Below are 13,119 nucleotides of genomic sequence, written 5' to 3'. Positions count from 1 at the left end.
TGCTAGTGTAGGAGACATGGGTTCAATCCCTGGGTCAGGAAGATCCCCTGGAGGAGGAAATGGCAACCCACTCCAGTATTCTTGCCTGGAGAATACCATGGACAGAGGAGCTTGGCAGGCTGCAGCCCATGGGGTCACAAAGAGTCAGGCATGACTGAGCATGCACTCACACACATGCAGTTCATAAAGGTTTAAATAGGCAACAAGGCAAGAAGACTGTAATTAGTTTTGGTTGGGGGGGAGAAGAGATGGGGGTGCAGAAAAGGCAGGCAGGGCTGCACATCATCTCTGCATTTGTTTCTGGCAAAGTAAGAAACCTAAATTTTTCTATATCAAATGCATTTGGATAATCACAAAACTAGTATATTTGAGTCAGGAAATGGTGTTCCAGACATTAGCACCACGCACTAGAACTATCTGTGATGATACAAATGTTTATCCTGCACCATCCAGTATGGTAACATGTGGCTGAGGAGCACTTGAGACGTGGCTAGTGCAACTGAGGAATTGAAATTTTCATTTTAATTCATTTTAAATAGCCTATTGAAACTAGCCATTAATATTATATTTAGAAATCAGGTCTAGATTGTAGTTATTCTCTATGGATCCTTTCTCCTACAGTCAAATAGCACTTTTAAATAATCTTTAGTTTAAAAGTATAAAATAAATTCATTTGGTAGTTTGGGCAACCATCTTATTTAAAAATGCTATTTGCACGAAGATGACAATAAATAGTAAATTTTGTATCATTAAGCAAAGATAAATTATTACAATTCTGTTATACAATCCTTAAATGCTAGCATGCCAAAAAAATTGCCTGAGAGCTTTTTAAAATACAGATGCCCAAGCCCTTCTTTCCAGAAGTTTTGGAAGCAGGACAGGAATGTGCATGTTTAACCACTCATCATGGTGATTTTGATATAGGGGTTCCTGAGTCAGACTTTGAGAACAACTGCTCTGATGACCTTGCACCTAGATGGCTATATAAACTACCTTAAGACTAAAGTATATTTAACAATAAGACAACCCCTAAGATAGTGTGTTCCCATTTGTTTTCACCAAAGAAGAAATGATTTTTTTAAGAGAGATATTTATGAAGTACCTACTGAGAAAGAGTGACTATACATGTGTTATTTAATTCAAACTGCATACATAGCACCTAGGAAATAGGTGGGCTTACCCTATTTCACAGATAGAAGTCTATTCTGAAAACCAGCAGAGTAAACTAACCAGAGTCACACACCCAATCAGTGCAAGTGTCGCGATTCAAAGCTTTGAGTTTCAGATTCCCAATCCAATGCACTTGCTGACTTCAGATCTCCAGGAAATCAGTAAAAAGCAAAAGACTGTGAAAATTAAAATATGTAACTTCTATATTGATGATCATTATGAACGGCAAATTCTAAGAGATTTGTCCTAGACTTTTTATACCATATTAATTATTTCAATATTATATTAATTCAGCATAAAGTAGATTAATAAAATGGTGAATTCCTTGTATCCCAAATGTTTCTTTCCATACTTTTAAGTTGTCTGTGCATATTGAGAAATATGTTTATTACATATGGATGAATAAGAAATAACACATCCTTCTTTTTATCTCTTCTCTTCAATTCTACTTCTGCATCCTCTTTTTATCATATATCTTCACAAATATTTTAAGATGATCCAGGGCTGTTAATCACATGTAACACTCAGCAGCATATGTCCTACGTACACACCCATTTTTCATGCCTGGAAAAGATCTCAGCTTTCCATCCTGTGTTCTCTCCACCTAGCTGCTAAATGGTGGTATTCTTGACTGTCCATCTATGCTATTCTCTTGAACTCATTCCATACATTTCTGTGACTTTCACACTTTCAGTTTAACTATATGCTGATGGTTCCCTCAGCATATTGGGAAACTCCTCTCCCTGAGAGGTAGTATGGAATCTTGCTGCAAAGCCCAGCTACAGGCCTAAGGAGTTTGATGTCTTCATCCTAAGAGCAATGAGAAGTCATTGAAGGGTTGGAGTGGCAGAGAGCAGCAGTAGGGAATTAATCATATTTATTTGCATTATAAGATGATTCATTTGATTGTGCACAGCAAACAGATTGAGAAGAAGTAGGATGGAGGCTGTAACATTGGTCTCTGTTGGACTAATCCAAAGACATTTAAGATATACAATGGGCAGGATGCTAAAGACAATGTTTGTGTCCTCCCACAATTCATATATTAAAACCTAATCCTCAGTGTGGTGGTATTTGGAGGGGGTAACTTGGGAGGTAATAAGGTCATGAGGTTAAAGCCCTCATAAATGGGATTAGTGTGCTTATATAAAACACCCCACAAAGCTCCCTAGTCCCTTCTGCCAGGTGAAAACACAGCCAAAAGACATCATTGGTGAACGATGAAGTGGGTCCTCATCAGGCATTGAATCTGCCACCACCTTGATTGCTGCCTTCTCAGCCTCCAGTTCAGTCGCTCAGTCATGTCCGACTCTTTGCAACCCCATGGACTGCAGCATGCCAGGCTTTCCTGTCCTTCACCATCTCCTGGAGCTTGCTCAAACTCATGACCATCGAGTCAGTAATGCTATCCGACCATCTCATCCTCTGTCATTCCCTTTTTCTGCCTTCAATCTTTTCCAGTATCAGGGTCTTTTCCAATGAGTCAGTTCTTTGCATCAGGTGGCCGAAGGAATGGAGTTTAAGGATCAGCATCAGTCTTTCCAATAAATATTCAGGACTGATTTCCTTTAGGATGGACTGGTTGGATCTCCTTGCAGTCCAAGGGACTCTCAAGAGTCTTCTCCAACACCACATTTCAAAAGCATCAATTCTTCGGTGCTCAGCTTTCTTTATAGTCCAACTCTGACATCCATACATGACTACTGGAAATACCTTTGACTGAGAGACTTTCCTGGAGCTAGAGTTCTGCCTTGCTCCCAAACGTGCTGTTGTAACTTGTAACTCCTAGCAAGGCTAGGCACTTCCCTGACTGCCAAGCTTGGGGTCTAAGTAAACATACATAGTAATGGCATGAATCACAAGTCCATTGAAAGTCTATGATCCAACAGATTATGTTAGTAGTTCTAATTCCCCATGCAATTACAGAATAGTCAAAGAGCCCAGGAAAAGGTGACCAAGAAAAGAAAGTTCAGTCCACATGCTTTGCCTACCTCTGGTCACTCCCCAAGCAGGGACCTTGGGTATCTCTTGGCATTGGCAGGTCAGTGTAAACCCCTGACCAGGCTCCCCTTTTTGGGGCTGCCTTCAGTCATTACAAGGTACCACGAAGCCACAGAGCAAGACCTAACAGAAGCAGAGATATTAAGAGGTGGCAAGAATACACAGAAGAACTATACAAAAAAGATCTTCACGACCCAGATAATCATGATGTTGTGATCACTCACCTAGAGCAAGACATGCTGAATTGTGAAGTCAAGTGGGCCTTAGGAAGTATCACTACCAACAAAGCTAGTGGAGGTGATGGAATTCCAGTTAAGCTATTTTAAATCCTAAAAGATGATGCTGTGAAAATGCTGCACTCAATATGTCAGTAAATTTGGAAACTCAGCAGTGGCCACAGGACTGGAAAAGATCAGTTTTCATTCCAATCCCAAAGAAAGGCAACGCCAAAGAATGCTCAAACTACTTGACCCAGGGATCGAACCCTGGTCTCTTGCGTTGGCAGGCAGATTCTTTACCACTAGTGCCACCTGGGAAGCCCATAAATACATATGCATACACTTACACACGAAGACCTATTCTTCTTGATAACCTAGAATATTTTCCCCTGAATTTCTCTTAAAAGGGACAGGGGACAGATCTGACCTGTCTGGCCGATGTAATTAAAATATTTTCTCCCCGACCCTAACTCAACCTGATTAAGTCAACTATTTTTTTTTTTTTTAGATTTGTTTATTTATGTATGTTTGGCTGTGGCGTGTCTTCATAGCTTTACATACATATAGGAAAATGACTCTTAAACCCTGTTAAAACCCAGCAGGAAATTTAAACCCATACGCCGTGTGGCACACTGCAAGTTTCATTCTACCGATCACTTCAGTGTGCCCTTCATCTTTAATTTCCCTGAGGGTGTATGTGATGAGGCAAAGCTGGTAATCACATAGACAGACTTTAGGTGCTCAGTATTATTCCAACAAACCCAGTAAATGACATCCACAATAAAGAGCAGGGAAACAAAGAGATTACAGGGTTTCATTCCCGCCCGCCATTCTCAGGAGAACAGGGCTCAAGTCAATCTGTGAGTATTTATATACTCCCTGAGCTGTACAGAGAGAGTTCACAGGAAGCAGTTAAAGACACAGCAACTAAATCCAGCATTTAACTGGATTTTTTTGGATTCTTACAGCTTTACACAGTTAAAAGCCAGGTGGAAACTACATCGCTGTTATTCAACGTTGATGTTAATAGATGTGGGGTTTTAAGGTAACTCTTCCACCACGTGTGCCTGGACAAAGAAAACCTTCCTGTTGGAACCATATGGCTCACCTGGTTGGTCCCGGGGGGGGCAATCACTGCTCACTGCCATGTAAGCACTTAGAGTCCCTGCTGTATTGGGGCTCCCTCAGGATCATTTGGAGTAGGAAGGTTCCCAGGGAGAGACTGCCCTGTTGTTAAAATGGAGGCCAAGAATTCTGTGCCATGCGTGCAGCAGAACCACCCATCCACACATTGGACTTAGTGGGGTATAACCTGGGGCTGCTTCATACTCTAAAGAAAGGACAAGCTAGACAGGCTGCCATCTGCCACAGTGGGGAAACTTCTGCCTGCGGGTCATCTGCTGATGGACTTCCCCCAATGTTGTTTGAGCCGCTCCATTTCAGCTATCCTGCTCAGGTCCCATGCTACCGTGTGAATGAAGCCTACCACTAGCCTCCAATGGAGGTCAGTTTCAGTTATACTGTTTGTCCCTCATCACTTCCTGCCTTGCCTCATGACCAACTGTATACATCTTTTTCTCTCTTGCTAGTTTGTATGTTCCTGGAGGGAAGGTTCTAAGATTCGTACTTTTTGTATTTCCCATATTAGGTGCTCAATAATAATAACCAAACAGTATTTATTGAACACTTATTATATACCAGGCACATTACTGTCATATCATTTAATTATTACAACTTTGTAGTGTGATGATAAAAAACAGAGCTTTGGAGCCAGACCACCTGCATCCAAAGCCTCCCTCCTCTACCATCAGCCCCAAGACCTTGAAACAGAAAAGATTCCGACCTGGGTCTTCTGACTTATGGTGTCAACTCTATCCTGCCTACATAGATATCATTTCATTGAATAAGACCCATTCTCTCATAACCAAATTTATTATTACTCCTTACCACTGAACAACACCAAGGTTACCCCCACTAACTTGTAACTTAATATGTGTAGGTTTTTAGACATAAAATCCCTAGTGATTTAGCTAATCATACCAATAATATTCATTCTTTACATCTCTTTACATCTCTTAGTGTGTTGCCATTTTCACAGCCCCTTCATCTGAATCATCTCTGTTGATCTTCACACCATCCTTATGTTGATCTTCACCCCATCCTTGTGTGGCAGAGCACTGTCATCCTCCTCGTTTTATTGATGAGTACACTGAGGCTAGAGAAGCTGAATGTCCAGCCTCTTAACTCACAGCCAAAGGGTAGGCAGAGCTACAACTCGACCTCAGACCTTCTAAATCCATCCAAGGTCAGCCTCAACCTTGTCTCGCCCCTCAGCATCACTCACCTGGGTAAACAAATACTTGCTTGCAGGCACCAGGAACCAGGTGCTGTGCTAGAGCCTTCAGTGGTTCAGGTTGTCTGGTAACCATAGCAATGGTCGCTCTCGTGGCAAATGAGATCACCCAGCTCACACTAGCGCTCAGGATTTGAGTTACTAGAGACGAGGCATTTTCCACAGAGGGCCATTAAGTTTGGAATTCCCTTCCCCTGTTCTGACACAGCCCTAGAGTATTGGCCTTCTGGGTCTTTGCCAACCACATCAAGTTGACTTAGCCAGCTATGAGAGGTAAGAAATCTGAACGAGCAGGAGAAAAGTGGCTTTTGCTGCTGCTGCTGCTAAGTCGCTTAAGTCGTGTCCGACTCTGTGCGACCCCATAGACGGCAGCCCACCAGGCTCCATCGTCCCTGGGATTCTCCAGGCAAGAATACTGGAGTGGGTTGCCATTTCCTTCTCCAGTGCATGAAAGGGAAAAGTGAAAGTGAAGTCGCTCTGTCGTGTCCGACTCTTAGCGACCCCGTGGACTGTAGCCTACCAGGCTCCTCCGTCCATGGGATTTTCCAGGCAAGAGTACTGGAGTGGGATGCCATTGCCTTCTCCGAAAGTGGCTTTTAGTTGTGAGCAATTTGGAATTTTGTGGGTTTTGCTGTTTGTGTGCCCTAGGATAACTAACCAACCATACATAATTCTTGTTCTTTAAAAACAAAATTTTAGTCAGCGGTTTGCATGAATTTGTTTCTGTGTTCTTACATCATGTCGCAAATGATGTGATGGAGAAACCTATAGTGAAGTTTTTGTTTCTTTTGCATAAACTATTTTGCAGTAATTGACCAGCCATAGAGAAAAGATTATCTCCTGTGCACTCTCAGCGAGTTCCCTGGTCACCAGAGACCAATAAGCTGTGTCCCTGGAACTATTATCACTTTGTTGAAGAAGCTGCTATGTGAACAAAAACCAGCCTTCATTAATTTCCCTTTTCGTATTTAAAAAACCTTGTCAGTATTTTCCCTTTGGGAAAGTATAATTTTTCAACAGTGCATATTATTTTAGTTCTAAAAAGGAAAGATGTAGGGTAGTAGATCCTTATTAACATCTCTTCTTTATCTTCATGCCAGATCTTAATGTTCCCACTCAATGAAATAAAATGCTCCACATTTTTAATTACATTGCAGTATATATATATCTTAATTTTCATTTCATAGAAACTGAAAGTTTTAGAAAGGTAAAATTCTTAAGACAATTTAAATTCCATACCACTCCCCCAACACAAACACACTGTTTGACTGATGGGGGAACTGGTGCACTGGTTGTCTGGGGCCCATGTAGCAGTCAGTAACAGAATCAGGATATATTTTCTCAGTCTGGTGCTCTTCCCATTGTACCCTGACGTGTGTGTCTCTGTTTGAGCTCCTGATTGCTTTGTAAGCTTCTGAAAGCAGAGGTGATCCTTTCGTGTCCCAGTTGGAGCTGCTTGGTGAATACTCACAAGCTAATGTATCAGACTTCATTTTAGTGTTACAAGAGCCTCAGATGTTACACCTCCTTTTCATGATCTGTTCTCTTTTTCATTCAACCTCTTCTGTGGTTAGAAAAAGTTGGGGAATGGTCAAGTGATATATGATAGAATGGGATTTGAATGCTTGACCATTGTTGCTTCTAAGCATCTGTATTTTTTTCTTGAGGTGTTATTGACATGCAACATTATATTAGTTACAGGTGTACAACATAGTGATTCGATACCTGTATGAATTTCAAAATGGTCACCAAAATAAGTCTACTTAACATCATCCATCCCCATTCATAGTTATAATATTTTTCCTTGTGATGAGAACTTATCTATCCTGGAGTTGAAAGTTATTTTAAGAAATAGTCTCAGGGGTTTAAAGTTATTTACTAAGTGGTTTAAATTATCTCACACATAGTAACCAGGCTCCTATTATACATTGTTCTTTTATCTTTAAAAATGTACATATTATTTCCTGAAAAGTGAAAGGACCTTAGCGTTCATCTTCAAAATAAGATAATAAACATCACAAGTCAACCTCTTAGGTGTCTGTTTGTGCATTTTGGGTTTTTGTGCCATGGGAGAAGTCGGTCCAAGAATTGTTTGCCTTGTTATGTGTTTGTGTGTACAGTCCTGTCCTAAATATTCAACCATAAACTGTATTCTAGTTTGTTTCAGTGCTGGAAGGGGTGTTGTCTAAGCTCTCAAGATATGATGAAGGCACTTTCTTTTCATCCATTCTGTCATTCACTGTGAGTATTTTGAATGAGTTCTTCTCTGCTGTCTTTTGACTGCTGTCATAGTACTTATCAGTTAAGAAAATAATTCTCATAATTATCTCTTTTCCACTTAAGGTGAAAGCAGCTGCAAAATATGTTGATGTTCCTGTAAGTATTTTTTATTTGCTTTTAAAAATTATATATAATTCTTCTAAAAAAAGTATTTATGGTTCACCATGGGTTTATTTCAAGTCTTTAAACCAGTGTGATTCCCTCAGGGAGCAGTTTATTTTTCTTGAGCAAGGACTAGCCCTCATAGCAAAACGTGGCAAGGTTATTTCAGTGTACTTTTTCTGTTGTCACTGGGGGACTCTTATGGAGGTCAGTTCATCATGAGAACATACCAGCTCATGGGTAGCTCCAGGATTAGGGAGAAAATGCCTCACATTATTTATAGAAAAAAGTTCACTCTCCTTCCCTTTCCGTGAAGGCTCTAACAGATGTCTTATAGAAGTTTAAGTAACAAACAAGAGGAATCAGTTAAATCAGAGGACTAGTTTTCTAAATACAGAAGTGTTATAAATAGATCAATGTTGACTTACTTACCATTTGGTTTTTCACAGAATTCTTGGGAAATAACGCATAACCTGTACATTTGTTCAAAAATTAAGAGAGGAAACTATGCAACTTACTTAGCTACAATGAAAAAAAAATTTACATGGTAAATATAATCGACAAGTTAGTACAGCATTTGTAAGTTGACAATCAGTAACAAAGTTTTTGCCTTAAATTCTGTTATCACGTATACCTGGTCAAGGCCTCTGATATTCTGTTGAATCATGTGTCTTGGCATGTATACCAAAGAGTTAGAGCACAATGGGAAAAAAACATAAAATTTAAAACTAAGTGGAATATAAGTCATCTCATCTTTAATTCAGGCTGTGCTTGAATAGCATTACCATCTCTAGGTCATTATTATAAAAGTTAGCACTTCTAGTGCTGGCAAGCTTTGTATATCCGTTGTAGGTGGCTCTTATTTTTAAATTGCATGACTTCATTTTATACTATGGATTAGACAGTCTGCAGATTTATTGATGCTATAGTTATTAAAAATGAACATTTGAAATGAAAAGGCCATGGACTTTCCTATCTTTGCCTAGGGTTTCTTGGGAGTAGGTTTTGTTTGTTTTTAGTTTTACAAATAATTCCCAAAGAAGTTTTGGCATACTCTGTATCTTGTATTAGAATCAGAAAATCAGTACTTGGCAATAAGCAGAAATAATCACATGTGTGTGGTCCTGCAAAAGAGAAGCTTGAAAGAGAGAGGAAGCAGTAAGGGGGAATAGTTTATATTTGCTGTCTGAAGAAGAAAAGCACAAGTCATCATGGGAACATATGGACTTTATTGTTCTTAACGAGTACTTTATAATATAGATTTTATTTCTAATTTTGAATTATTAAATACAAATGAAATGGAATACTGTAATTATTTCTGTTCTTAGGGCTTTTGCGATTCTTAATTTGACTCTGTACTAAATCTGTTCAAGCCCATAGAGCTTCATCATTGAAAGACACGGAAAGTGGTTCATCCATGCTCCTTCTCAATGCAGAAGCCCCCTCTCCTAATAGGCCTCAAAAAGATTCAGTCAAGCTGTTTTAATTTTTTCAGTGATTGTAGACTCACTGTAAGGCAGCTTCCTCTTATGTGTAATGTGTTGAAATTCTGTACCTCTGTGAATTCTATCTTGGTTCTAATTCCTTTTATGCATGATAGCCCTTCAGATATTTGGTGATAATTATCATGCATCCTCTTCCCATGAAATATGATGGCTATTCAAAAGGACTTGTTGTCTAAGGAATTCTTATTTTCTACATTAAACATCCTCAACTTCTTTACTAAATTTGTTGATTAAATCTTATTTAACACTCACTAAATGCTAGACTCTGGGCTACAATGAAAATATATATGTCCTGCCTGCAAGCTGTTCAGTGTCTAGGAATAAAAGAGATAGAGAAATAGCTCAGTTCAGTTGCTCAGTCATGTCTGACTCTTTGCAACCCCATGATCTGCAGCACGCCAGGCTTCCCTGTCCATTACCAACTCCCAGAGCTTTCTCAGACTCATGTCCATCAAGTCAGTGATACCATCCAACCATCTCATCCTCTGTCATCCCTGTCTCCTCCTGCCTTCAGTCTTACCCAGCATCAGGGTCTTTTGCAATAAGTCAGTTCTCACATCAGGGAAATAGACATATCGTGAAGACAGCCATAGCAATTGTACTCAGACTCTTTATCATACCAGTCACTCTCTAATGAATTCCAACTTACTAATGTCACTATTATATCAAGTTGCCACACACAGCAAAGCATACTAAACCACAGATGTGGTGTGGCCATGGTAGATTGCTAAAGAGAGTTTCTCCCTTAGATCTGGAAGTAAACTTTAATTTCAAAAATGATGAGATGCTGTTGGCTGTTAATATTTTTTTATGCTAAAACTCCAGCAAGATACCTCTCTGAAGCAGTCTTTTACAGAGAACTTTATGAGAAAAAAGAACAGTGGCTTACCTTTCACAAAAATTAACTCACAACTGATTTAAAAACCTACTTGTGAAATGCAAACTATAAAACTTCTAGAAGAAAACATAAGAGAAAATACTACCTTAAGTTTAGATACAAACCGCAAAACATCCATGAAAAAAAAACATTGTAAGTTGGACTTAATAAGTGGTTCAGATGGTAAAGAATCTGCCTGCAATGCGAGAGACCTGGGTTGGGAAGATCCCCTGGAGGAGGGCGTGCCAGCACACTCCAGTATTCTTGCCTGGAGAATCCCCATCGACAGAGGAGCCTGGCAGGCTACAGTCCATGGGGGTCACAAAGAATCAGGTGCAACTAAGCGACTAAGCACACACAGCACACTGCACTTTTAAGGAAGTAAAAAGACCAGCTACAGACATATATTTGCTCAGGACTTTATATAAAATGTACAAACAACTTTTAACACTGAAGAAAACAAACAGCACAAATAAAAAATGGGCAAAAGATCAGAACAGATACTACAGTGAAGACATATAGGTATCAAATAGGCAAATGAAAAGGTGCTCAATATCATTTGTCATTGGAGAAATAAAAATTAAAACAATGAGATACTATTACACACCTATTGGTATGGCTAAAATTTAACACTGTTAATAGCGAAATGTTGACAAAGATCCAGTGCAAGAGGGATTCTCATTCATTGCTGGTGGAAATGCAAAATTGTACAGCCACTTTGGGAGACTATTTGGCAGTTTCTTACAAACCTAAATATAGGCTTTAGCAACCCACTGATTACACTCTTAGGTATTTATTCAACTGATCTGAAAACATATGTCCACAGTGAAACCTGCAAAAATGTTCGTAGCAACTTTATTCATAATCACCAAAAATTGAAAGCAACCAAAATATCTTTCAATCCAGCATATGGATAAACAAGAAGTGGTATATCCATACAATTAAGTGGTATTCCTAACACAAAAGAGAAGGAGGAATTCATGTTCCTGGAACATACTTGATTATCAGGTATACCTTATAGCACAGGCTAAAGGTGTATAAGTGTCAGTAACAGAAAATGATTCAAATCTAGTCATTTAAATATAGCATGTTATGAACATAGTCTTATACATCTTTGTACTTTCATGAAACTTCTTTATAAAAGAAAACATACATAATCGAAAAATCATCAATATATTCCTGAACAAAAAGAAACTTTGTTATCTCCTGCTTCTTAGCAAAGAAGCTAGTGGGGCCTCCCATGATGTTTTCCTAGTCAAGGTGATAAATAGTGACCTTCAGATGGTTTGATAGATTTTTTTCTTGATTAAATAGCCCTAATCTGGAGACAAGGGGCTTCCCTCATAGCTTAGTCAGTAAAGAATCTGCCTTCAGTGCTCACTTCGGCAGCACATATACTAAAAAAAAAATTGGAACGATACAGAGAAGATTAGCATGGCCCCTGCGCAAGGATGACACGCAAATTCGTGAAGCGTTCCATAAAAAAAAAAAAAAAATCTGCCTTCAATGCAGGATACCCGGGTTCAATGCCTGGGTGGGGAAGATCCTCTAGAGAAGGAAATGGCAACCCACTCCAGTGTTCTCGCCTGGAGAATCCCATAGACAAAGGAGCCTGGCAGGCTACAGTCCATGGGATCGCAAGAGTTGGACATGACTTAGCAACTAAACCACCAATCTGGAGACAAGTTCCTGTCATAGTTACACAATTCAAGACTCCATCATAGAACCTTGGTGTGTTCATGGTGGCAAAAACCTCAGACATTGAAGAAAAGCAAGACCTGGAGAGAATGAGTCTGTTCATCCTGTCCAACAGTAACTTAAAGGAAGGGAACTCAGTCCTGAGAGATGGGGAGGGAAAACAGCTGTAGTAGATGTAGGGCCAGCATGAAAGCATTCACCTTAGCTTTACAGATGGGAACACCAGGCCCAAACCAAAAATTCAGTAGAGTTAAAGTAGTATGTTAACGTTGTGTTCGTTTCTTGCTGTACAGCAAAGTGAATCAGCTATATGTATACCTATCTCCCCTCTTTTTTATATTTCCTACCCATTTAGGTCTTCTCCCATAGGAGAAGGAAATGGCAACCCACTCCAGTACTCTTGCTTGGAAAATCTCATGGATAGAGGAGCCTGGTAGGCTACAGTCCACTGGGTCACAAAGAGTCAGATATGACTGAGCAACTTCACTTTAGGTCACCGCAGAGCATTGGGTACAGTTCTCTGTGTTATACAGTAGGTTATCATTAGTTGGGCTTTCCTGATAGCTCAGTTGGTAAAGAATCCGCCTGCAAGGCAGGCGACCCCTTTTCAATTCCTGGGTCAGGAAGATCCCCTGGAGAAGGGATAGGCTAGCCACTCCAGTATTCTTGAGCATCCCTCATGGCTCAGCTGGTAAAGAATCCACCTGCAGTGGGGAGACCTGGGTTCGATCCCTGGATTGGGAAGATCCCCTGGAGGAGTTAGCTCTTTTATACATAATAGTGTAAATATGTCAATCCCACTCTCCCAATTCATCCCACCGCTCCTACCCCCCACCCTTGGTGTCTATAACATTTATTCTCTACATCTTTGTCTCTATTATGCCAATAAAAATTTTTTTAATTAAAAAAAATTTA

At 39.8% G+C, this 13,119-nt stretch overlaps 1 protein-coding gene and 1 pseudogene across 19 annotated transcripts in view; both read left to right on the top strand.

The window, feature by feature from the left end:
• Nucleotides 1-13,119, top strand: part of CADPS2 (calcium dependent secretion activator 2) — a 535,874-nt gene that overhangs the window by 484,431 nt on the left and 38,324 nt on the right. For 18 of the 19 annotated variants that reach the window (XR_014066703.1, XM_081534079.1, XM_081534082.1 and 15 more), the window contains 2 exons: nt 7,900-7,983; nt 8,086-8,118. Coding sequence is in view for 17 of the 19 variants with exons in the window: in XM_081534079.1 (XP_081390205.1) it covers nt 7,900-7,983; nt 8,086-8,118 (117 nt within the window). In the remaining 2 variants the exon portion in view is untranslated. Of the gene's footprint in view, nt 1-7,899; nt 8,014-8,085; nt 8,119-13,119 lie in introns of all 19 variants that reach the window. The other variant, XR_014066704.1, reaches the window with a different exon arrangement.
• Nucleotides 11,880-11,992, top strand: LOC145525007 (U6 spliceosomal RNA; annotated as a pseudogene).

The sequence above is a fragment of the Giraffa tippelskirchi genome, chromosome 10, assembly GCF_054371585.1.
Source record: "Giraffa tippelskirchi isolate mGirTip1 chromosome 10, T2T-mGirTip1v1.2.pri, whole genome shotgun sequence".
Classification (NCBI taxonomy): domain Eukaryota; kingdom Metazoa; phylum Chordata; class Mammalia; order Artiodactyla; family Giraffidae; genus Giraffa; species Giraffa tippelskirchi.
Note: the sequence above shows the minus strand (reverse complement) of the source record. Positions and strands in the feature narration are given on the sequence as shown.